General features: G+C 37.6%; 4 protein-coding genes across 5 annotated transcripts; 2 read left to right on the top strand and 2 right to left on the bottom strand.

Annotated features, from left to right (window-relative positions):
* Positions 1–1,923: 1,923 nt before the first annotated feature.
* On the bottom strand, positions 1,924–8,485 carry LOC18591739 (DHHC-type zinc finger family protein). Of its 2 annotated transcripts, XM_007018046.3 has the most exons (10): positions 8,079–8,485; positions 6,394–6,507; positions 6,162–6,282; positions 5,773–5,978; positions 5,169–5,237; positions 4,789–4,860; positions 4,551–4,679; positions 3,956–4,036; positions 3,655–3,861; positions 1,924–3,256 (listed from the first exon to the last, which is right to left on the bottom strand). In XM_007018046.3, the coding sequence occupies exons 1-10, from the start codon at positions 8,121–8,123 to the stop codon at positions 2,333–2,335; spliced, it is 1,968 nt and encodes a 655-aa protein (XP_007018108.3). In that variant the 5' UTR covers positions 8,124–8,485; the 3' UTR covers positions 1,924–2,332. The 2 variants fall into 2 exon arrangements, with proteins under 2 accessions (XP_007018108.3, XP_017981238.2); XM_018125749.2 differs by lacking the exon at positions 3,956–4,036.
* An 884-nt stretch (positions 8,486–9,369) lies between these two features.
* On the bottom strand, positions 9,370–13,090 carry LOC18591738 (MLO protein homolog 1-like). The gene is made up of 14 exons (XM_007018045.3): positions 12,919–13,090; positions 12,759–12,816; positions 12,411–12,658; positions 12,187–12,303; positions 12,014–12,074; positions 11,734–11,819; positions 11,551–11,625; positions 11,371–11,459; positions 11,199–11,248; positions 11,037–11,077; positions 10,626–10,799; positions 10,472–10,507; positions 10,220–10,348; positions 9,370–9,985 (listed from the first exon to the last, which is right to left on the bottom strand). Exons 1-14 carry the CDS (start codon positions 13,036–13,038, stop codon positions 9,596–9,598), a joined length of 1,674 nt encoding a protein of 557 aa, XP_007018107.3. The 5' UTR covers positions 13,039–13,090; the 3' UTR covers positions 9,370–9,595.
* Positions 13,091–14,194: 1,104 nt separating this feature from the next.
* LOC18591737 (inner membrane localized protein) lies at positions 14,195–16,863 on the top strand. Its single transcript, XM_007018044.3, has 5 exons — positions 14,195–14,386; positions 15,576–15,708; positions 15,886–15,982; positions 16,299–16,385; positions 16,529–16,863. The coding sequence occupies exons 1-5, from the start codon at positions 14,326–14,328 to the stop codon at positions 16,661–16,663; spliced, it is 513 nt and encodes a 170-aa protein (XP_007018106.3). The 5' UTR covers positions 14,195–14,325; the 3' UTR covers positions 16,664–16,863.
* An 891-nt stretch (positions 16,864–17,754) lies between these two features.
* GAPB (glyceraldehyde-3-phosphate dehydrogenase B subunit) lies at positions 17,755–20,625 on the top strand. The gene is made up of 9 exons (XM_007018043.3): positions 17,755–17,916; positions 17,994–18,107; positions 18,547–18,708; positions 18,806–18,973; positions 19,156–19,316; positions 19,426–19,487; positions 19,607–19,656; positions 19,807–20,213; positions 20,315–20,625. The coding sequence occupies exons 1-9, from the start codon at positions 17,818–17,820 to the stop codon at positions 20,448–20,450; spliced, it is 1,359 nt and encodes a 452-aa protein (XP_007018105.3). The 5' UTR covers positions 17,755–17,817; the 3' UTR covers positions 20,451–20,625.
* Positions 20,626–21,059: the final 434 nt, after the last annotated feature.

Raw genomic sequence — 21,059 nt, 5'->3', positions numbered from 1 at the left:
TAGCATCAACAATCTAATCTAATGTTCCAGAACCCCATTTCTGAATACCCCACTTTCTTTGTTCACCATGCATGAGAAACCAAGAATTCGTGATTCATCCCAAACATATTTATCTGCATGCCTATTGAATCTCTAGTTCGATCAAATGCGTGAACAAGGAGTGTAATGAGATCATCTCCAATCCCAGGTTTGCAGCCGTTCATGCTGCCAGAACTCCTTCGAAGGTATACTTGGTTTGTGCTGCGTCGCATATTCTAAATTTCTAATCCTGGAAACATGGTCTACATCCCTCTCTACTCTTAACAAAAACCCAACTATTTCTTGGCTCCCCCTTCCTTTGAAACTTCTTGCAATGGGCTTTTTCTTCACGTTCCCTTTGAAACTCCCGAGTTTTTCACTGTTTTCAATCCCACAACCAAAGTTTCAGCTTATACCGAGGCCAAAACGATATTATCCCCAGTGCTAGAATAGACACAATCTTGGTCTGGCCTACGATCCCATTCTTATCTCCGGGCATGACTACAAGATAGTTCATGTCTTTGTTATTGATGAAGATCAAGAGTATGGGTTTGAGATATTCTCATCCACTCTCAACTCATGGGAAAAGTCCAACCCAAGACTGAGGTGTGAATCAATATTTGAAGCCTCCCGAGCTGAAGCTGTGTACTTTAATGGATCTCTTCACTGGATTAAGCAGGGTGGCAACATTGTTGCCTTCAATGTGAAGACAGAAGACGCGCGGATCATTCCCATGCCAGATAAACTGGTACTGAAGATGATAAAGTCCCAACAGAAAGAAGCCATGGTTCGGCCTTGTCAAAGGGTGTTGTGTATTTTCAAGATTGAAGGATATTTCATATGATGGAAGAATTATTATTAGTTCAAAAGTTATATTACGAAAAGTGACATAATGTGTTTATTAGATATAGAAGTGAATAGTTATCATTTCAATATATAATTCAAAAGTGTAGAGAGTAAGAGTAAGAAAGTGTTATATTTTATTATAAACACAAATACTAAAGTTTTTATCATTTTCAAGATATTTCGAATTTCTTATCATCTAATTACGGTAAAAAGTTGGTAATAAGGTCAAACGATTTTGTAAACCCTCGAGTGTATCTAGCGGTCTTCTTCGTAAGTGTAATACGAAAGTTAGACGAAAGTTAGACGTTGACTTTATTGTATCCTTGAGACTATTCGTGTTATTTCCCTTTATATATCCTTTGCATATCGAGTGATGAGAGCGAAATAAATTTAAAGATAGACGTCTATTTGAAAAGCTCGCTTTGAAGCTAATTTTGTCTATTCTTAAATACCGTATCAAAATGTAGTTTATCTTTCAACGTTAGAATTTTTGGTTTGGGTCCTCCACGATTATGATAACTGCAAGGGGGTTAGTCCGAACCCCGTGTAGCATCTCTACCATCTGGAGACGATTTACATGTCATATTCTTTGACGGTAAATGGGTTGTTTCTAAGGGACAGAAAAGAAGAGGATTCACATGTATAACATAAAATCAGATGAGTGGAAGAAGATCGAGGCAAAGCAGCAGGACCAAACATGTTTTGAGGATGAGGAGATTGATTACATCTACGTTCCGTTTATTCCTTCCATAGTTAGAAATGAATAGTAATTTATCAACTGCAGATCGTTCTATTATCTTTGCAAAATCTCCAAATTCCAGGACAGAACAGACCAAGAGGAGGAAAATAGTATGAGACCATAAGGTAGACCAAGGAAAAGTGAGTTGAAAGCTAGCACCATGTTTCTTGCTGTATTTTCATTTGCAACATCTAGAAAAGCTCTGTTCTAGGGAAAATCATGAAGAGATTTGTCTCTTTAGAATTCTGGACCCCTTTTTTTCCGTAATATTATAATATTTTGCATCTTGAACGCTGCTATAATCTGACTTGAAACAAAAGAAATAAAAATAAAAATATATAATAATCGTGCTCCACTTGAATCAGAATTCTTACAGTTACAGATCCTGATTATCAACAGCACACAGTGATTAAATGAAATTATAATTCCTATACTATAATTAACTGGTAACTACAACGATGGAAAACCCTTTGGTTAACAAGGCCATGCCCCATGCCCGAATAAACTGTTTGATTCTGTAAAGCTAAATAGTTTCAGTTTGCTCTGCAGAAAAAAAAGAAGGTAAAGAAACTGCCTTGAATTGACAACTAAATTGCATTCAAGCATAGAACCTAAACCGTGCAGCAGATATCCACAGGCTGCACAAGAAAATAAACTAAATTAAATGAAAATTTTAACTTCTAACACAAGCTATCTTGAAAACCAAATTAGTTTCCCTTATTTCGGTGCTCAAGGCAACCTAGATGAAAATTGCTTTTGTTGAGAATCACTAGGAACAAACACAGGTAGCTGGCCACCTCTCTGTGATCTACCCTGCTGATAATGACTTGATGTAGAACCTCTATCCAAGCCAACAGACAATGAACTACCACTCCTTGTTCCTCGGTTAAGCTGCTCCTTCATAAGAGGACCACCAAAAAATATCGATTGACCAGTATATAAAAGCTCTGTTCCAGGAACCTGCAAAGAACCAGCACTTCTGGAAGATGAAGAAACGAAGCGCCCAGCTTCTGGATCCCAAAATACTGAAGTTCTTGTGCTTTCTGTAGCACTTAAACTTTTTCTGAAAGGATATCCAGCAGCATTTTCTTGTGCAGCATTTTCTTGTGCAGCATTTTCACGGGCAGCATTTTCATTCTCTTCACTTTGTTTAGCTGACAAAGGAGATTGATTGGCTGACATTTGGTACATGGGGTTGAAATGTTGTCTATTTGAATCTTGTTGTGCCAAAGAGGGGGTTATGCTGGAAAGATGAGGACTACTAACATTGCCAACACTGTGGCCACATGATTCAGCATCTTCTCTGCTAGCACGACTTGGAGGATATGAGCTCAATGCCCCTGCTCTAGAATTTTTACTCTGAAACCCAAGATCAGTACTGATGGGACTGCTTCTTCCGCTCACATTACTACTAGATGGTTGATCAACACTGTATGAATGATGTCGAGACCCTATTGGACGAAGGACAGATGACGATGCTCTAGCTTTGGCAGCTGCTTTAACTGCCTCATTGGAATCTAATTTTGCAAGTTTCCATGCACTAATTCGGACAGGACGTTGGGGTAATTTTTTACCCTTGTCCAGTGAGTGTACTGCATCTGGGTCTACTGTGGATGGCAAGCGCCCTGGCTCCAAATGAGGGATGATTTCATCCTTTGAGAGACAAATAATCAGTTTTAATGTGTAACAGAAAATCCACGACAGTTGATCACCATATGAGTGCATATACAGAACCATGTTTAAGATCTTGTTCCTTTATAATAATAATAATAATAATAATAATAACAACTACAATTTTGAATTCATATTTATAGTCACAATTTGTCAATGCAAAGGCAGTCCTACTCTTTTAACGTACAAATTGAAACTGCAATTTATTAAGAAAGAGTATATTCAGTTGATGGTATTAGAATATATATAGGGATCGAATAACAAGAAGCACCCAGCTGAAAAGCATATAGTAGTTATAACAACTAAGATAAATAAATCCACCTCATCTCCAACATAAAATAGCTGATTATTCAAGTCTGTAATTAAAGAAATAGTGGTACCTGGTGGTCCATGAAGATTCTTGGTGGGGTACACCAAGCACCTTTGTATTGCAAGCTCATTCCAAGAGAGCTTCTTCCACTTATGGCAGTCACAGCTGAACTTGTAGGTGACGAAGGCATACTCTGCTGATCTCCACCATCTGCAGACTGTCCAGGTGGTTCGCTTTGTGTTCTCATTGCAACAACATATTCATATGTTGTGATACCCTGCAGTTGGAAACAACAATGATTCAGTACTAAAATATTATGACAGGCTGAGAGAAAGAGAGAGAGAGATGGAGAGCGAGATTTAAGAAAACACCTTCCGAATCAAAATTATATGGAAAAAGAATAGTTCTCCCAGGGGCACAGTGGCAAGAAAAGAAACAACTGTGCAGAGGGCCTGTAAACATTTGTGTAAAAAGGTTAAAGCAAAACCCACGGCAAACAAGGTTTAAACATTTGTGTGAAAAGGTTAAGGCAAAACCCATGGCAAACAAGGTTTAAACATTTGTGTAAAAAGGTTAAGGCAAAACCCACGGCAAACAAGGTTTTCTTTCATTCTTGGAGAAGTGAACACTAGCAGTAATGTATGTAAACTTAAATCGCAAGAAACTGGAAGCATACATGCATTCACAGAACAATTTGACGCACCAATCAACACAATTCACTCCTTAAACTAACATACCCAAGAAAAGTTGAGGTTTAAGCGAAAACTCACAGAACAAACCAGTAGAGTTCATGATTGCCAAAAAAAAAAAAAATTCACGCAAATATTCTATGATTAAGCATCTTTGTTTAGGGCAATAGATGAAATCAACAACGCTACATCCTCCTGATCAACCCACGCTGCTCTGTCACATTGCAAAACGACAGAAACAATCTGAATTGTTAGATAGAGAATGCAGAAAACATACCACCACAGTAGCGAAGGGGGGACGGGAGAATCCAACTCCAAGTTTCTCACTTATCTCACTTTCTGTACCTTTTCTATCAACAAAGCATCGAACAAGGACAGCAATGCCAACACCAAATTCAACAATAAGCTGACAACCACAAACACGCATAGGTACAGGCAGATAAGCTCAGTTCTTGTCAGGAGGTTATAAGTGAGTGATATGAACCATTATCCAAAAATTATTGTAAGAAATTTACCCAAACAAGGCTAGCTGCCATCAAGCACACGAAAGTGATGTAATTTTTCCTCCCCACGCAATTATTCAACCACTGGATGCAAAGCAGTAAAATGTTTAGTCATGCCCAATAATATATGAAGATCTAAATCATTATACAAAGACAAGATGGTTTTTAGAACATTAGTGAGGAATTACTAATTGCAGAGCAAAAAACAGAAACTACAGCATAAGGCCCAGGCACTACACTTAATTTTTTTGTCAACCAGAAGCCCCAGGTGACTTTCATGTCCAGTTACATAACTTACATATCCTGGCTATGCAATTCTTACCAGTTTCTCAAAAAGAAACTTAGCCTCATGAAATCAGGAAAGTGACAGAGATGAACATTTAATAACTCACTCGACAATGATGATCAAATCCATCAACACATTTGTCACAACTTCTGCAATGCTTGCTGAATTTTCGCACCTGCAAAAGGTGAGTTGAAAGGGGCAAGGAGAGAGTTATTATAAATCAACACCATGCAATCTCAAACAAGCTTCATTCAGAAATAGCAAAATGTGCTAGCCAGTTGTTTCAGAAGCGTGGCAACTCTTAGAAACTAGTATGAATTCATCCTATGGATATTTCTTGCATGCATCACCCAGGTGTGTCAAAAGAAATTAAATGAGAAGAAGGTGAAACGTTATGTCTTTTCATCATCTAACAAGAGAAAGCTATGTCAGAACACGGTTTTTGTGTTTAAGCATGCACCTGGCTAAGAGCGCTAACGCACAAGTTTGGGCTAATAGTCAAACCAGATACTGCAGTGTCTTAAGTTTTCCTATTGCTAATTTTGATTATTAAAAACAAAAACAAAAAAAACATCTTTGCCTTGCTTACTCATTTCTCTTATTTCTGTGAAAAGACATGAGAGAGTGAGAGGAAACAAAAGGAAAAAGGTTCTTTTCTTTGAGGCGCAGGGTTGGGGGAGGGGAGGACTAGCTGCGAGTATGAATCTTACCTCTGCATTACACAATGTGCAGAATAAAGCATCTTCTTCTCCATTTTGTTGCTGCAACAGGTCTTCATCTTTGCGGCAATCCCCTCTTACAAGACAACCACAAAAGAAACCTCCTAGTTTGGAACACCATGTTGAACCATGCCTATCAGATTGTCTTCCATACTTTAATCCTATCTTGCTAGGTTCTTCAATAGAAGAAGAATTCCCTGGTTGAACAGCATGAAATCTATGATAAATTGAGAAGAATAAAGACCTAGAAAGAAGCTCATATCTTAATACAGGCAGCAATACAACAATTCTCATATGCTTATTCTATCAATCAACCAATTAACTTCATAATTTCCATGCAGTCTTATACGGAAAAACCACAAGGCAATGGAAAAAGTTACCTGGCAGATCCATTTCATTATGTGATTTATAAGCTGATGTCTTGTCAGCTTCAAGAAGAATTCCAGGATCAGCAGGATCAATGGCTGTGCATCGAACGTAAAGAATGAGAACAGAGAGTGCCTGAAAATGAAAATCAAGTATTAAGATAATAACTAAGAAAGCAACCAAAGAAGTTTTAGATTAAAGCATTAAAGACTTCAGTAAAACTAAATTAAAAGGTTATGTGCTTACCAGGACAGAGTAGACACTAATAGCCACATATTCATAGATGTCCTTTCCAAGAAAGGGAGCAAAGAAGGCATAATATGCAACAGATAGCAAAAAGAAAACCGTGATAGCCACAACCTGTCCACCATTTAAAAAATAAACAAAAACAAAATGCTAATTAGTTGTTGTTGAAATAACACACATGCCAGAAATTTACACCATGAATTTTCTTAGAGGCTAGAGCTTACAAGAACACGGAACCAATAATACTTGATTATTACCAAGGCAATGAAAAATTGCTAAGTTAAACATCAAGTCTACCATATATGGCTTTGTAGACTATTAAGATTCTCTTCTACAATCATGACTTGGTTTCCAAATAAGAAAAAGTGGAACTTAGTTCCTAAAAAGAAAAAATCTGAAAAATCTCAACAAATCAATGAAGGCTAATGTAGAGGGTTCTTTTGGTTAGAGAGAGAGGACGTGTTGCAGTGAGTGAATCGGGATGCGCTAGAGGCGGCAGAGAGGAAGACTGGAGCAGTCCTTGAAGTGTAAGTACTTTAAGTGGCAAGTGGTGAGGGATGAGAAAAGGTGGGAGAAGAAGCGAATAATGACGATTGGGAAAAGCTGAAGAGAAAGAATGCTTGGAGGAATCCTGAGAGAGCTTTCAAAGTAATCTTTGCTGGGTCTCTAAAAAAAATCCAATCTTACCTTTCAAATTCTTATATTTATACTGAGTAGGAACGCTTTCTTAGGAGTTGTTTAGGAGAGCACGTTCAATCATGGAAAAATGTGTTTGTCACGGAAAAACAATTAAAGAACGGTTTACAAAATATTAAAAGAATGATCACGTAATTAGGTAATGGGTGTAAGTTTTGATAAATGAAGCAGTAGCATTTAAAAGTACGTCACATGTATTTTTAAGGAGTAAGGAAAGAGAAAAGGATAAAGTACATGTACTTCAAGGAAAGTTTAAGATGAAGTCCTCTTAACTATCTCCCCACCAAGCCAAACTCTCTAAAATATCTCAAATGTGAAAGTAATTCATGAACCCTGTCTCTTATTCTGAGTTACTTTCACTTTTCCATACAAATAGTTATTCTATGCTTGTTCCTGTGTGCTTTTGTACATGGAACGCTCTTTGGGCACTTTCGCGCTTGGAACGCCCTGGGCGCATGAAACGCCTCTGGGCGCTTCCACATTTAGAACGCCTCTAAGCGTTTTTACGCTTTGAACGCCCACGGGCGCTTTCGCTCTTGAAACTCCTCTAAGTGCTTCCACGCTTGAAACGCCCTTGGATGCTTCCGTATTTGGAACAACCCTTATGTAATTTTGCTATAAAGAATACTTTAAAAAAATAATAATTAATCAAAATTGAGCATCTACAGCTAACAAAAACAGTACGCATCTCAAACAATAAAACTCCAGTTAACCTGTATTCATTTAAAAAAAAACTTGCAAATATAGGACATAATTGAATGCAAAACACACGAGGAAAACCTACTCATCCACAAAGAGAATAATGTACATAAATGTAACGAAAATAAAACATACACACAATAAATGAAAATTTGTTCAAGTATTAAAATGCATAACCTTACAAGCAACGACCCCCATAACTATAATCAAAAAGTCACCAAAAAGGCTACATTTTCGAAAACAATACTAAAAGAAGCTGCTGGCTGAATAATAAAAAGGAAGAAATGAACCTGAAATGTGTGAGCTGGCAGTTCCCATCCATGACGCCTCGCCATTTTCAAACAGGTGCTCTAAACTCCTTATTCACTGCTCCAAAGAACCACCACATTTGACTAAACCCATCGTGAGAACCCCTTAAACTAAAATCTCAAAGCCATTTGCCTCACAACTGGTCTGGTCTGGTCTGGTCTTTTTTTTATCTTTCTTTGGCAGCAAAATCTTTGTTTTCGATCACCTCAAAAAGAAAGGGTTCAATCTCGACCCACTAGCAGTAAACCGGTTTTGAGATGACCCATAAAGTTGGTATTCGGTTTTAGGGTTTGTGGAGTCGAACACATCGATCAGAGAGCCCTTGAAGAAGGAGAAGAAGAAGTAGAAGAGAAGGAGGAAAAAAGAGGACTGTGTCGGACCATTTTTCCATTTTTTATTTTTTAGATAACGAGATTCGCACACACGACACCGTTTTATCTAATACTTCTGTTCATGCCGGCCATGTTGTTTCTCATTTTTCATTTTAGGTCGCTGAAAAGTTTAATTTACACAAGGGTAATGTACTCCTTGAAATTACCCAAAAGGGACCCTTGATTTGTGTTAAGTTTGTTGATGCCCTACCTCCTGACCTGAATGACTGAAAATAAAAATCTTCCATTAAATTTGGGAAAAAAAAAACTTTCTGTAGAGCATAGAGAAACTTCCACTTCCATGGCCTGCTCCTATCTGTCAAATGAATCACATGGCCATGCTGTGATGGTTCCATTGATTGATGGTGAATTGTGCCCTTTTTTATTCTTTTCCTGTCGTTTTCCATTCTTTTTTTTATGGGGTTTGGTGGATTTATTATGTCCAAATCAAAGTATTATGCACCCTAAAACAAATTGCACTGCTTCTACCGGTTTCAATACCTTTTTTAGAATGAAAAAATAAAAAAAAATCATAAAAAAATAAAATATATAAATAAGGGATGGAAAGCAATCTTTAAAACTAAAATCCTAGATCCTGATAGGTATATTTGGTATTATTATCAACTATTCCTTGACATAGACAGACTAGTTTCCCAATGTTGTGGTGAATTTAAGGTGGCTGCAATGTTTTTGTTTGACCATTGACAAAGGGTACATGCATATTACCGTTGCCCCCATTGGAGGAAACATGAAAGGAACGCCCATGTCAATTCGCATTTCACAAATTGTGCAAGGCCCCCTAAAAGATGGTAAATTCTAAATACGCCTAGAATACTCTTGGAATTGTTCAAATTGAACCATAATGTGGAAACTATTGAGATTTTGGTAAACTTAAGAAGCATTTTGACTTTGCCTAGGTGCTTAGCTCCATTGATCTGCCTTAAGCATCACATTACTGTTTTGTTCGAACATTGACTTAGGTTTTTGTCCGAAAGGTTCCATCCTTTAATTTCTTGCAAATGCTTGAACAAAACATGAACTTTCGTTAATTATTTAATACAAAAATAATAATATAAATACAATTTTGTCTATAAATACTGTATACTATATGGGCTCCAATTAATATTTTAAGGCTTGACGAAGGTAAAATCAACGCTATGATCTGTTGGTTTCCCTTGATGTTCAAGTTTTCTTGTTTCTTGAGCTTGGCGAGCATGGGCGGAGCCCTCGATATCGGAGAGATCGGTGTCGGACGGGTAGGAATAGGAAACAGGGGAATTAAGAACGCTATCCATGTCTGCTTGGCTGGACCTCTGTCCGTGTCCGTGATGGTGTAGCAAGTGCAAGGGCGATGTACCTTGGCTCGGTGTGGTTTCCCCACTCGCGATCCCTGAAAACCCATCAACCCCTCCTCCTGCTGTTTTCTTCTTGTTTCTCTTCTTTGCAGCCCTGTGCCAGTTCTTTAGAGCCCTGGCTGTTTGCTCCTCGAATATTGACTTTTTCATGTGAGATCCCATCTGCAAGCATAAAACAAATACAAAAATGCAACAACGTATTTAATTAAGTACCAACTAAGCTTAATATTTAAGAATATGAACCTAATTGGTAGACCTTTTCCAACATGTCCGAATTTTTTTTATTTTAATATGTACGTATTAGATTATTTTATTTTAATAAAATATATTAATTTATATATTTTTTAATTAATTACGTATCCTATTATAATTGCGTTAACTAATGCTGCTACTCACTTGCGTCACCAAGGCATATAGAGGAAAGGTAATGTAGCTGCAAAGTATCTGGAGGCCCACGCCAAGCATAACCCTTCCTAAAACAAAATACAATTTTTCATGGAAACAAGAGCTGATGGTGTATTTAAACTGCAAATTGCACAAGATGTGATTGAATTAGTATTTTCTATGTCGTCTTGGCAAATGGAAAAAGAAAATCATTTATTTAACTATATGGAATTTGAAAATAAAGAATGAAATCGATCTACTTACCACTACCCACAGAAAATATGCCATTTGGAAAGCATTCTGCATATATATATGTATACCAAATCAATAGTAAGTTTGGTTGAATTAATGATTAATTACTGATAATTAAGACTACTAATTCGTATATAATAGTACAGGTAAAGTTCGAATTGTTTACCTGAAACAGTGTGTAATGAATTAAGAAGAGTATCCACTGGGGTCGATTAAACCAGAAGAACTTGTTATTTGGCTCCACAACCGGAGCGCCTCTAACCACAGCAGTCCGATCCTGGATTTCTTGAGCCATTTCCATGATGATTAGTTCAAGCTTTGTACCCACTAAAAGGAGTATCTGCCACAAATTGAGCAATTGATCATTCCCATTAATATATAACCAATGCGATTTAGGAATTACCAGTTGATAAGAATTATGAAAAGATATGATAGATTGGCTGTTCTTCTTTAACCCGAAATCAAAGATTCTTTTCTGGTTAAAACTTAAACTACATACTTTCCATTCTTAGTAAGTAAAAAAGTATAGCAGTATCTGTGTATATTTTTCCACCAAGCTTAAGGATGTGTGTCTTACCAACAGGGGCATCAAAGACAACCAGGTGAGAGTTTGCCATTCTGCACCATGAATGTTAAAACATATATAAATTACTTACTTCATCATCCCATCCATCATGCAACAACGAAAGTTGTACTAATTCAAAAAGGAAAGGGATGGAAAGGGATAGAATGATTTAACTGTAAACGTTTAGAAGCAAGAAGATGATAGCACAAACCCATAGAGGGGTGCTGCAAAATCAACAGTGACTTGTAATTAATACTGATAATTAGTGTCAGGTTCTTGGGTATATCCAAGAAAAAGAAAATTGAAGAGAGAAATTGGACAGTGATGGAGGAAGATAAGAACAGACCTGATACCGACAACGACCTTGAAATCGTCTTCCATTGACCTTTTGATGTATTTATGGAAGTCAAATTTGCTGTTGGGGGCAAAATGTGCCTGCATTGTCAAAGTGGAGAAACAACAATTATTAATAGTAGAATCTTTCATCATAGTTCTATTTAAAATATAATATATGTTGCCGGCTTACGTTGATAAATCCATTGCGCATGGTCAGATAGTCCACCTTGGTCACCGAACCAAAGAATTGCCTGAAGAAGGCCACCTGTAAATTAAGATGATATTGAAGTAATTAACTTACCAAAAATAATCTGCATTATTCAAATGGGATTTTAGTTTAACTTGATTGATTAGCAGGAAAAATGCGTCTTACTATCCATTTTATGCCAGGAGTCGTCGAGAAACCAGAATGACGTTTCACAAAAGAAGTTTGATGAGTGAATCTGAATCTTGCAGGATCTGAAATATCAAAACATAACATAATCATGGGACTATATTAGAATGAAGAAAATTTTTGATTTTGATGGACTGGCTCTTGGCCACAAATTTGTTTAGGATTTTAACGTGTATTCGAGACACACAGCTCTTCGGATTGAATGGACTTCAAATTTAGATGTTATTAGAAAGCAAGGTCTGAACAGGCAAAGCGTTACCGTTTGCGTATTGATACTCCAGGGTTGATGTTTCTGATTCCCAGGCCTTCCATTTCTTCATCTGATCAAATTCAGTTACCAAAACTATAACATTAGCTTTAGGATGAAAACTCCACGGGAATCAAATCCAAGTTCAATATCGGATCAGTATGTTAGGAAAAGAAAAAACTTACTTTGGCCTTGGCCAGTAGAATTGTGGCTACACTGTAGAGAACATGGAAAACAGCAAGCGCAAATATGAATATGTGCAAGTCGTGCATCCCGCTTTGTGAAATCAGCGCAACTTTCCCCTATAATTTTATCGAAAAGGACGTTGGGAAAATTGGTTATTACTTTGTTAAACTAATAAAAAAGCTAACAGGCAGCAGATGTTAAAAAAGAAAGAAGGCCGGAGTACTTTATCGCAAGAATCTTTTTCCTTGGAAGCGGCCAAGACTCGACGCCATATCAGATCTTTATCATAAGAAAGTAACTTTCTCCTGCCATCATTCCCATCGTCGCTACCTTTATCTTTACTACCTGCATAACCAGACTTTGGTTTGCATGGAAGCATCGAATTTCCTATCTTTTCAGGGATGCATATTTCTGGAATGTAATAGGTACCCACTGTAAGTAGCAACGATATGAAGCCCATTAGCATCAGCTCTGCAAAAATCAAAATGAAAGAATCATCATTAACTCAGACTGGAGTTTGCCTTGTTTGGCCAAAATGAATGCAATAATATATAGAGAAAGGAGAAGTAACCAGCTTTTATTTTCTCCAAAGCTTCCATCATGGCTTTCTTCTGGCGTCCTTGAAACCACTGTCATAAACCCAGGTTGTAATCATAATTAAATAACAAAAACTTCTAAAAGAAACATTTGCAGACAACCCCAGAACCTGTCAACGAAATCCCTTGATTTACCTTTCCGAGGGAATGAATTCCATGTTCTAACAGTATGGAAATAATAACAAATATTGCACACACAGCTGCAACAGCCCATGTTGGTGTTTCCTCCAGTGACCTACCCTTAGTGGCAGCCATTGTTCACAAAATCAAACGCTCAGGAAACCAAGAAAAGGAGGCCAAGTTAACAAGATTGTCTGGAGGGAGAGAAGGCAATAACTATGTGGTGCAATTACTTAAAAGAAAGGCAAACGATGGCGCGTTTTCATTTGGCACACGCTTCAAACTTGTCATATTTTGCATGTTTTTTCCGCAACGAGAAAGAACTGTACGACTGTTTTGCAAATGCGGTGGTCGTCTGACGTAGAGGTATATTAAACAACTACCCCGAAGACAATATGGAATCAAGCCGGCCAATGCAGCCGAAAGAGAGAATGTGATAAAGAAACATATCCTTGGGCGGGTATGCAATGATGATCGTATATGAACTACTATATCTATATTTAAAATTAAAAGCTCCATTCTTTTCGATGCACGATTATTTTTTTTTATTTTATTTCGTAAATTAAATATAATGTGAAATATTTGACCGTATAATATATTTAATCTAACCTTCTCCATCGATACATAGAACATTCGCTAATTCAGCAATAACATAGGAGTTAACTATGGAATGGATCTTTCAACTATGCTTTATTATATCGTGGAGGAGAGTTTAGAAGACAACGAATTAAAGGATACTCTCACCCACCTCTTTTGTTCTTAATTTTTCGTATAAGAACAGTATTTTAATCCAAAAGATGAACCTTAATTTATTTAACACGAGGAAAAAGCGAATCAACTTTGAAATCTTTCCTTGAAACTAGTAACATTTTATGTCTCAAACTAAAGCATAATCTTGTCAATATTATTGTCTTTTATATATATATAATATTCGCCATATGTCTTGCAATTATTATTATAACATGTTTTGCATTTTAATAATTAATTTTGTAATTGAGGTAGAGCTTTTTTTTCATATGTTTAATTTTCTAACTGGATTTTTATCGAAATCAAAGTAATCGAATTAAATTAAATTAATTAAATCGATTAATTATTTGGATTTCCATTTTTATGAATCAAATGATTGGGCTAGGTCTTTTCTGATATTTCAAGAAAGCAGCTAAGTACGAGCATTACTTGGGCCGGGACCTAAGAAGTTAGGGGCTGGGCCAAGAACAGCAAGGGGCGGAAACGAACGGCTAGGAGAGCAGGGGATCCATGATTACATTTCGTCGTCAATGTGAATCAGGCATAGATATTATCGAACTCGGAACTCAGAAGTAGCAACTTGTGCTCGTTTTTATCGGAGTATTTCTGTTCCCTCAACTCTCAACTTCCCCATTTTCTTGCGCTTCTCTCACTTGTATTCTTCACTCTTGGAAAATGACTAGCCTTTCAAATTCTTTGGTTTTGCCGAAAAATCGTGGAATCCAACTATCGTCTGGTAATAACCCCATTTCACATCTCGTTTCTTGATCTCTGTTTCCTTTCCTTTTTTTTTTTGCTGTTAATTCATTGTAAGTAATACGATTTACCCCTTTTTTTTTATGATGGAATGCGATTCAACTTCTAATGCATCATAATCTTCTCCTTTTTATTGTTTAAACCATGGGATTTATTTGGCCGTAGTCGAAAATTTTTAGCAGCGATCAGCTTGAATGATTGATTATTACATTAGTAGTTTTTGTTTCATGTTTCATCTTACAAGACTTTTTATGTTGACTGCCCAAAGTTGTACTTGTTTCTGTTTTTTGTTCTGTGAAATATATATTAATGGAGAAAGAAAATTTAAAGAAAAATAATCCATGTTCGCTGCTCCCGTGGACTTTGGTTCATTTGTCAATATTGAAGCTGCGGGTGGGTGGTAGAATAATTGCGGTAGGCCTCTGAGTGTGTTGATTTTAAAGTAATTGTATTATAGCCCTGCAGATTCTTATGGCGGTTGAAATGTCTTGTGTAATGGTGTTCGTATTTATCTATGAAAGCTTGTGATTTTGTTAATAACAAGGTCAATCAGGGCCTGCAGGCTGCAATAAGTTGTATTCTTCAAACCTTTTCTTTCAAATTGTTTCTATCAAACATACTGTTTTCATCTAAATGGTTGGATTGTCCATTTTCCTTTAACATGGTTATGCCCCAGCTTTTGTTCTTTAAACCTCTCTGATGAGGAAAATTTTAGATTGCTACTCACTTAGATCAATAAAAATTGTTTGTGATTCAATTTATTTTATTTCTTAGCATATTTTGGAAATTTTTTATTTGGTTTGTCATTAAACCTGAGGGAAATAATTGACAGCAAGTGGAAGAAAAAGAGAAATGGTCATTATTTTTCATTTTAGTTCAGCACTTTAAATCTTTTGCTGCAAGAATCGGGGTTTAGCATTAATTCTAATTTCTGATATCAGAATTTGTTAGATCATAGCAGCAGCATCATGCTCTAGTCCATCCTTTGAAATCAGAAGATTGTTTATCTTTGCTCTTTGTTGTACACGAACACAAAAATAAGCAGACATTAATCCTAATTTCTATCACATGTCTACACCAAGGCTGTATTTCTGTACATTTGCAAGTAAACCATCTGTTCAGTTTTAAAAGACTGTTCATTACTTTCTCTGCCAAATTTGTTTTTCTAGGCTCTCATCTAAAGGCAGCAGACCAAAGCTTTGGGAGTGCCAGCCCTACCAACTTGTCATTCAATTCTAATCGTGTGGGCAAACTGCAACTTTCTGTCTCTAGAAGGCCACTCATAGTTCAAGCTTCATACAGGTATCATCTTAGAAAATTTTTGAGCATAAGAATGCATGATAGCACTTATTCATAATCCTTTAACTGGGAGCTTTTGAGAAAAGCTTTAGAACCTATTTGGATGTTCTGTTGGGAACTTTAACATGTAATAGTACCTAAGTACTCAATGGAAGTCTCTTGCTGCTTTTGTTCTTACAGTGATGGTGGAAGGCCAAGCAGTGCAAGCATTTTTGTTGGAGGTTTTGTTTTGGGAGGACTCGTGGTTGGTGCACTTGGATGTGTATTTGCTCCTCAGGTGATATTACCTTTGCAAATGGATGTAAAATTGTACTAAAATATCCCCTTGTTTCTCAACTATGTATGTTTGTCATTTATTATCAAGTAAAATACACCCATATGTTTATCAACAGGTTGCACTTCTACGTCTATGGTTCCAGTCTTAAGTAACTTTATCATTCGTGATTTTTCCCTTTTAGATGATTAAAACTACAGTCCTTAACTGAGGAACTATTATGTGTTTGGCTATTCATAGTGCTGTACTGTTCATTTTCATGGCTTATATGATGGTCATTTGTGACTACTGAAATACTTCTCCTGTTTGCCTTCTATAGATCAGCAAGGCACTAGCTGGAGCTGATAGGAAGGATCTAATGAAGAGACTGCCTAAATTCATATATGATGAAGAAAAAGCTTTGGAGGTGAGCACTTACTCTTTTCAGAAGTATTGCCTTCTAAGGAATATGGAATGGCCTGAATATTGTGTGCTTTAAAGTCTAAAGCACCAGCATTTATCATGTTTTCTTTAGAAACAGAATGATAGTGACTGGCCTTTGTTCTGCAGAAAACAAGGAAGGTTCTGACTGAGAAGATTGCTCAGCTGAACTCTGCTATTGACGATGTTTCTGCTCAGCTCCGAACTGAAGATGCCCCAAATGGAGTTGCTGTGAACTCCGATGAAATTGAAGCCGCCATATGAATTGCCTTGCTGTTCACATTGCGGTTTAACTGGTTGTGTTATCCATGTTAAGAAATAATAGGTGCATTAGTGTAATTTTCATGTTTTCTTGGTGAACAGTGTAACTCTCTTTTTTGGATAAGTTGTGGTTGTTGCACAAATAGATGAATACATATTTTTCGAAGTACATGATGGTAAAGATGCTCAAGGTTTTGCGCCAACTTCCGAAGAGTAACATTTGAGGCGTTTCCTACTTGTACAAGTTGGTTTTCTAAAACTTAATTTGCTACTACTTGGAACAATTGGAGCGATCTATCTTCAAATAAATATTTTCTTTCCCAACATCTCCCGCAATTGATGCATCATTTGGGGTTTGGGAGATATTCTACATTGGGTACACTGAAATGGACATTTGTGCTTCAGTAAAAATGTACTCATGAAGAGAATAGATGTATGAATTTGCATTGCTCCATCTTTGTCCTATGCCACTGGCTCTTTATCCCTATAATTTTAGCTCCTTCCCAGCTCAGGCTTGGCTGGCGTTAAAGGCTTTACAGCTGAAGTAATTCGCATCTCTAATCTCTTTGTTCGGAAATAGAATGTTCCTCTCTTTCTCAGTCATATACGTATGATCAGAAAGAATGGCCTACTTCTGCTGGACAAGAACCTAGTTATGGGTTTTATTCGTCTTGTTGTTAGCCTCAAAATGATTAACTATCCTTCGAAACGTGAAGTGACATAGATATTAAATTTCCTTTGAATCTTCACCACCAGCAGAAATGATGTCCTAATAGCCAGAAAACTGCTTGTAAAAATCTGTTGTTCGGGTCCCATATTCCCATTGAGCCTGAGGCCTTTCTCTCTTGAATTCAGAACGCACTACGTGCGATACGTATTTGTTTGTGGTGATTAAACTTGGTCATTCTGAAAACAGTGCAAGGGCACTTTAGGAAAAATAAGAACGGATGAAGGAGCTGTGGCTCAAATCATGAGCTGAGTTCTCGAACGCATATCCTATCACATGTTTATCTGCATAGGCCATATTCACCACACATTCCTCTAATTCACTTTCAACCATAATTTATATGCTTAGAGGGCGTTGAACAATAGTATATTAACTGTATAAATAATACTGCGGGAAGTTGATCGTTTAGTTTTACTGGCAGCCAATAGCCATGGCCACTCACGCAGCTCTAGCTCCTTCAAGAATCCCTGCCAGCACCACGCTTCCATCAAAGAGCACTCACTCTTTCCCCACTCAATGCTCCACCAAGGTCTCTCTTTTTCTGTTGGCATGTAGTTTTGTTGCTCTTTTGCTTCTGGGATATTCACTCTCAGCTTTGTTGTGCAGAGACTGGAAGTTGCTGAATTCTCTGGGCTTCGATCCAGCTCACGTGTGACCTTTGCCAGGAATGTTGGAGAAGCATCCTTTTTCGATGTGGTGGCTGCCCAACTTACTCCAAAGGTTCATTCATTGTTTCACCGTTTTTTTTTTTTTTGAGTTTTTTTGGTAGTTCTTATTCTCTTCATTTGTAGAGATAAGAATTGCTTGTTGTTTTGTTGCTCGTCGTCAGCAAAGCAATGTTTCATTGGATAATATTCAACGTTATGGATATCTGGGTCCATAGGCTCTTGGTAGTCTTTGCTTAAGCTTGACTTAGGTATGTCCAAAAGTACTGAATTCTGATGCTTCACCAAGTAATTTGCCAAGATATTAATACTTTCTCCAACATCGTCAGGTTGCATGGGCTTCACTTTCAACAAAAAGGTTGATTATGTAGTTCACCATTAGATAACCAACAGAAAAACTAATAGGAATCTATGTATTGATTTATTTTTCTTCAAAGCACCCCATTCTTAATTCTTATATGTTGCTGATAACTTGAAACTGCTTTGAAATTTAGACTGGAGGATCAACTCCTGTTAGGGGAGAAACAGTTGCCAAATTGAAGGTTGCAATCAATGGATTTGGACGCATTGGTAGGAACTTCCTCCGATGTTGGCATGGTAGGGAGAACTCACCCCTCGACGTGATTGTTGTAAATGACAGTGGTGGTGTCAAGAATGTAAGTAACTGTGACTTGCCAGATGCTTTTTAAGAGTCAACCTCTGAAGTTTGATTAATATCATTTATTAACCAATGATATACAATGTAAAACACAGGCTTCACACTTGCTGAAATATGATTCAATGTTGGGAACTTTCAAGGCTGATGTGAAAATAGTTAACAATGAAACCATCAGTGTTGATGGTAAGCCCATCAAGGTTGTCTCCAACAGGGACCCTCTCAAGCTTCCTTGGGCTGAACTTGGCATTGACATTGTTATCGAGGTAAGTCCTTGCACTTAATGCTCTGAGATTTTCGCCTCCAAAGAATGATTGGTATTGCAACCATAAAGAATTTCAAAGCATGGATATACCATACAATTTATACCTGATCTCCTGTCATCTAGTTTACCTAATTTTTAAGAGTATTAGATTGATTATTGAATAATTTTAGGTGCATTCTACAGGGAACAGGAGTCTTTGTAGATGGCCCTGGAGCTGGAAAGCACATACAAGCTGGTGCCAAGAAAGTTATCATAACCGCTCCAGCTAAAGGTGCAGACATTCCAACCTATGTTGTTGGAGTTAATGAAGGGGATTATGACCATGAGGTCTCAAACATCGTAAGGTCAGTTCTGAAGAAAGAGTCCCCTGCTAATAAAGCAGTCATGGATAATCATATCCATTTCTGTATTGTTCTAGTGGGTTAGAATTTGATTGCTGTTTCGTGCTTGCAGCAATGCTTCATGCACCACCAATTGCTTGGCTCCTTTTGTGAAAGTCATGGATGAAGAATTTGGTAAGCATTGTTCATATATCATTTCACAACTTAAACATTTGGAGATGGACTTCTTTCAATATAGCCTGTGTTACAGTTTGAAGTTTTCTTTCTTTAACTATACCAAAACTAATTTGCAGGAATTGTCAAGGGAACTATGACAACCACCCACTCTTACACCGGTGACCAGGTAATCACACTAATTAATCAAAGGCTCTACTGACGAACTCAAAAGTTGTATATTCCCAACAATTAGTTATGTTTTTATGATAGGTTATATGTTAAATAAATTGCTTCAGCAAAAAAAAGAAAACTAAATTATTGCTGGTGGATTGTCCAGAGGCTCTTGGATGCTTCACACCGTGACTTGAGAAGAGCCAGGGCTGCAGCATTGAACATTGTACCAACAAGCACAGGTGCTGCCAAGGCTGTCTCTCTTGTGCTTCCCCAGCTCAAGGGCAAGCTCAACGGTATTGCACTCCGTGTGCCAACACCCAACGTATCAGTTGTTGACCTTGTTGTGAATGTTGAGAAGAAGGGTATTACCGCAGAAGATGTGAACGCTGCCTTCAGAAAGGCAGCTGAGGGGCCATTGAAGGGGGTGTTGGACGTGTGTGACGTTCCTCTTGTCTCAGTGGACTTCAGGTGCTCTGATGTTTCTTCCACCATTGACTCTTCATTGACCATGGTCATGGGAGATGACATGGTCAAGGTGGTGGCCTGGTATGACAATGAATGGGGTTACAGGTGAGCTTCAAGCAAGCAGTCTAAGTAGTTAAAAAATGAGAGCTATATCTTTCAATCATGCCACTAATAACCGTTGTGTGGTTGGCATTTCTTATTTGCAGCCAAAGGGTCGTTGATTTGGCACACTTGGTGGCAAGCAAGTGGCCAGGCGTGCCTGCAGCAGGAAGTGCTGACCCCCTGGAGGATTTCTGCAAGACAAACCCAGCTGACGAGGAGTGCAAAGTTTATGAAGCTTAAATTGTTGCAATTTTCATTTTTCCTTCTTGTTGATAAGGTATAGTGGCCAAGGTTTTTTGATGTTCATGTTAACAAAATTATGCTCATTTTGCAATGACAGCTGAGTGACATGCACAGAATTTGTCAAATAACATTTCAATGAAGCCATCAAAAGCTGCAATAATCTTTGGATTAATTTGTACTTGTAGCTATGGATGAGAAACTTGGGAGAAGGGGCTCCTTGTGTGAATTGCAAGCCCTGTTTCTTTGACCTTCTAATTTCTAAATCCGAGGTTAAAATCTCGCATAACCAATGACGATTGAAGAGTAAAAACAGAGGCTTTATGGGAACTAATGAAGCGCACGCAATTTTGAGACTCTGGAATTACAAATCTTGTCTTCTCCCCATGCAATGTTTTACTTCATCCCATGCATACCTCGACTAGGTAACCGCTAACCAGTTAAACCTGGCACTTCAGGATGTCCCAACCAACCTGATAATGGACATCGATTAGGTAACCAGTTGGAATAAGACGAAGCAAAAGCTCAAAACCCCAACCCTTGTGTGTTTAAAATGAAGAGAAGAAGAGACCAAACCATAATCCGAAGTCCCGAATGGACAACAGATGA

This window comes from Theobroma cacao, chromosome 8 (genome assembly GCF_053813885.1).
Source record: "Theobroma cacao isolate CCN51 chromosome 8, ASM5381388v1, whole genome shotgun sequence".
Taxonomy (NCBI): Eukaryota; Viridiplantae; Streptophyta; class Magnoliopsida; order Malvales; family Malvaceae; genus Theobroma; species Theobroma cacao.
Note: the sequence above shows the minus strand (reverse complement) of the source record. Positions and strands in the feature narration are given on the sequence as shown.

Bases quoted from the DNA above. Each gene is read 5' to 3' on its own strand.
- GAPB (XM_007018043.3), top strand. From the start codon at position 17,818: ATGGCCACTCACGCAGCTCTAGCTCCTTCAAGAATCCCTGCCAGCACC. The intron at 18,108-18,546 runs GTTCATTCATTG...TTTGAAATTTAG, and splicing joins CTGCCCAACTTACTCCAAAG to ACTGGAGGATCAACTCCTGT. The intron at 18,709-18,805 runs GTAAGTAACTGT...TGTAAAACACAG, and splicing joins ACAGTGGTGGTGTCAAGAAT to GCTTCACACTTGCTGAAATA.
- LOC18591738 (XM_007018045.3), bottom strand. From the start codon at position 13,038: ATGGCTGCCACTAAGGGTAGGTCACTGGAGGAAACACCAACATGGGCT. The intron at 12,304-12,410 runs GTACTCCGGCCT...ATAAAATTATAG, and splicing joins AAAAAGATTCTTGCGATAAA to GGGAAAGTTGCGCTGATTTC. The intron at 11,460-11,550 runs GTAAGCCGGCAA...TTGACAATGCAG, and splicing joins TGCGCAATGGATTTATCAAC to GCACATTTTGCCCCCAACAG.
- LOC18591737 (XM_007018044.3), top strand. From the start codon at position 14,326: ATGACTAGCCTTTCAAATTCTTTGGTTTTGCCGAAAAATCGTGGAATC. The intron at 15,709-15,885 runs GTATCATCTTAG...TTGTTCTTACAG, and splicing joins ATAGTTCAAGCTTCATACAG to TGATGGTGGAAGGCCAAGCA. The intron at 16,386-16,528 runs GTGAGCACTTAC...TTTGTTCTGCAG, and splicing joins ATGAAGAAAAAGCTTTGGAG to AAAACAAGGAAGGTTCTGAC.
- LOC18591739 (XM_007018046.3), bottom strand. From the start codon at position 8,123: ATGGCGAGGCGTCATGGATGGGAACTGCCAGCTCACACATTTCAG. The intron at 4,037-4,550 runs GTATGTTTTCTG...AAATGTTTACAG, and splicing joins CCCCCTTCGCTACTGTGGTG to GCCCTCTGCACAGTTGTTTC. The intron at 3,862-3,955 runs GTGTTTTCTTAA...TTCCAACTGCAG, and splicing joins ATATAATTTTGATTCGGAAG to GGTATCACAACATATGAATA.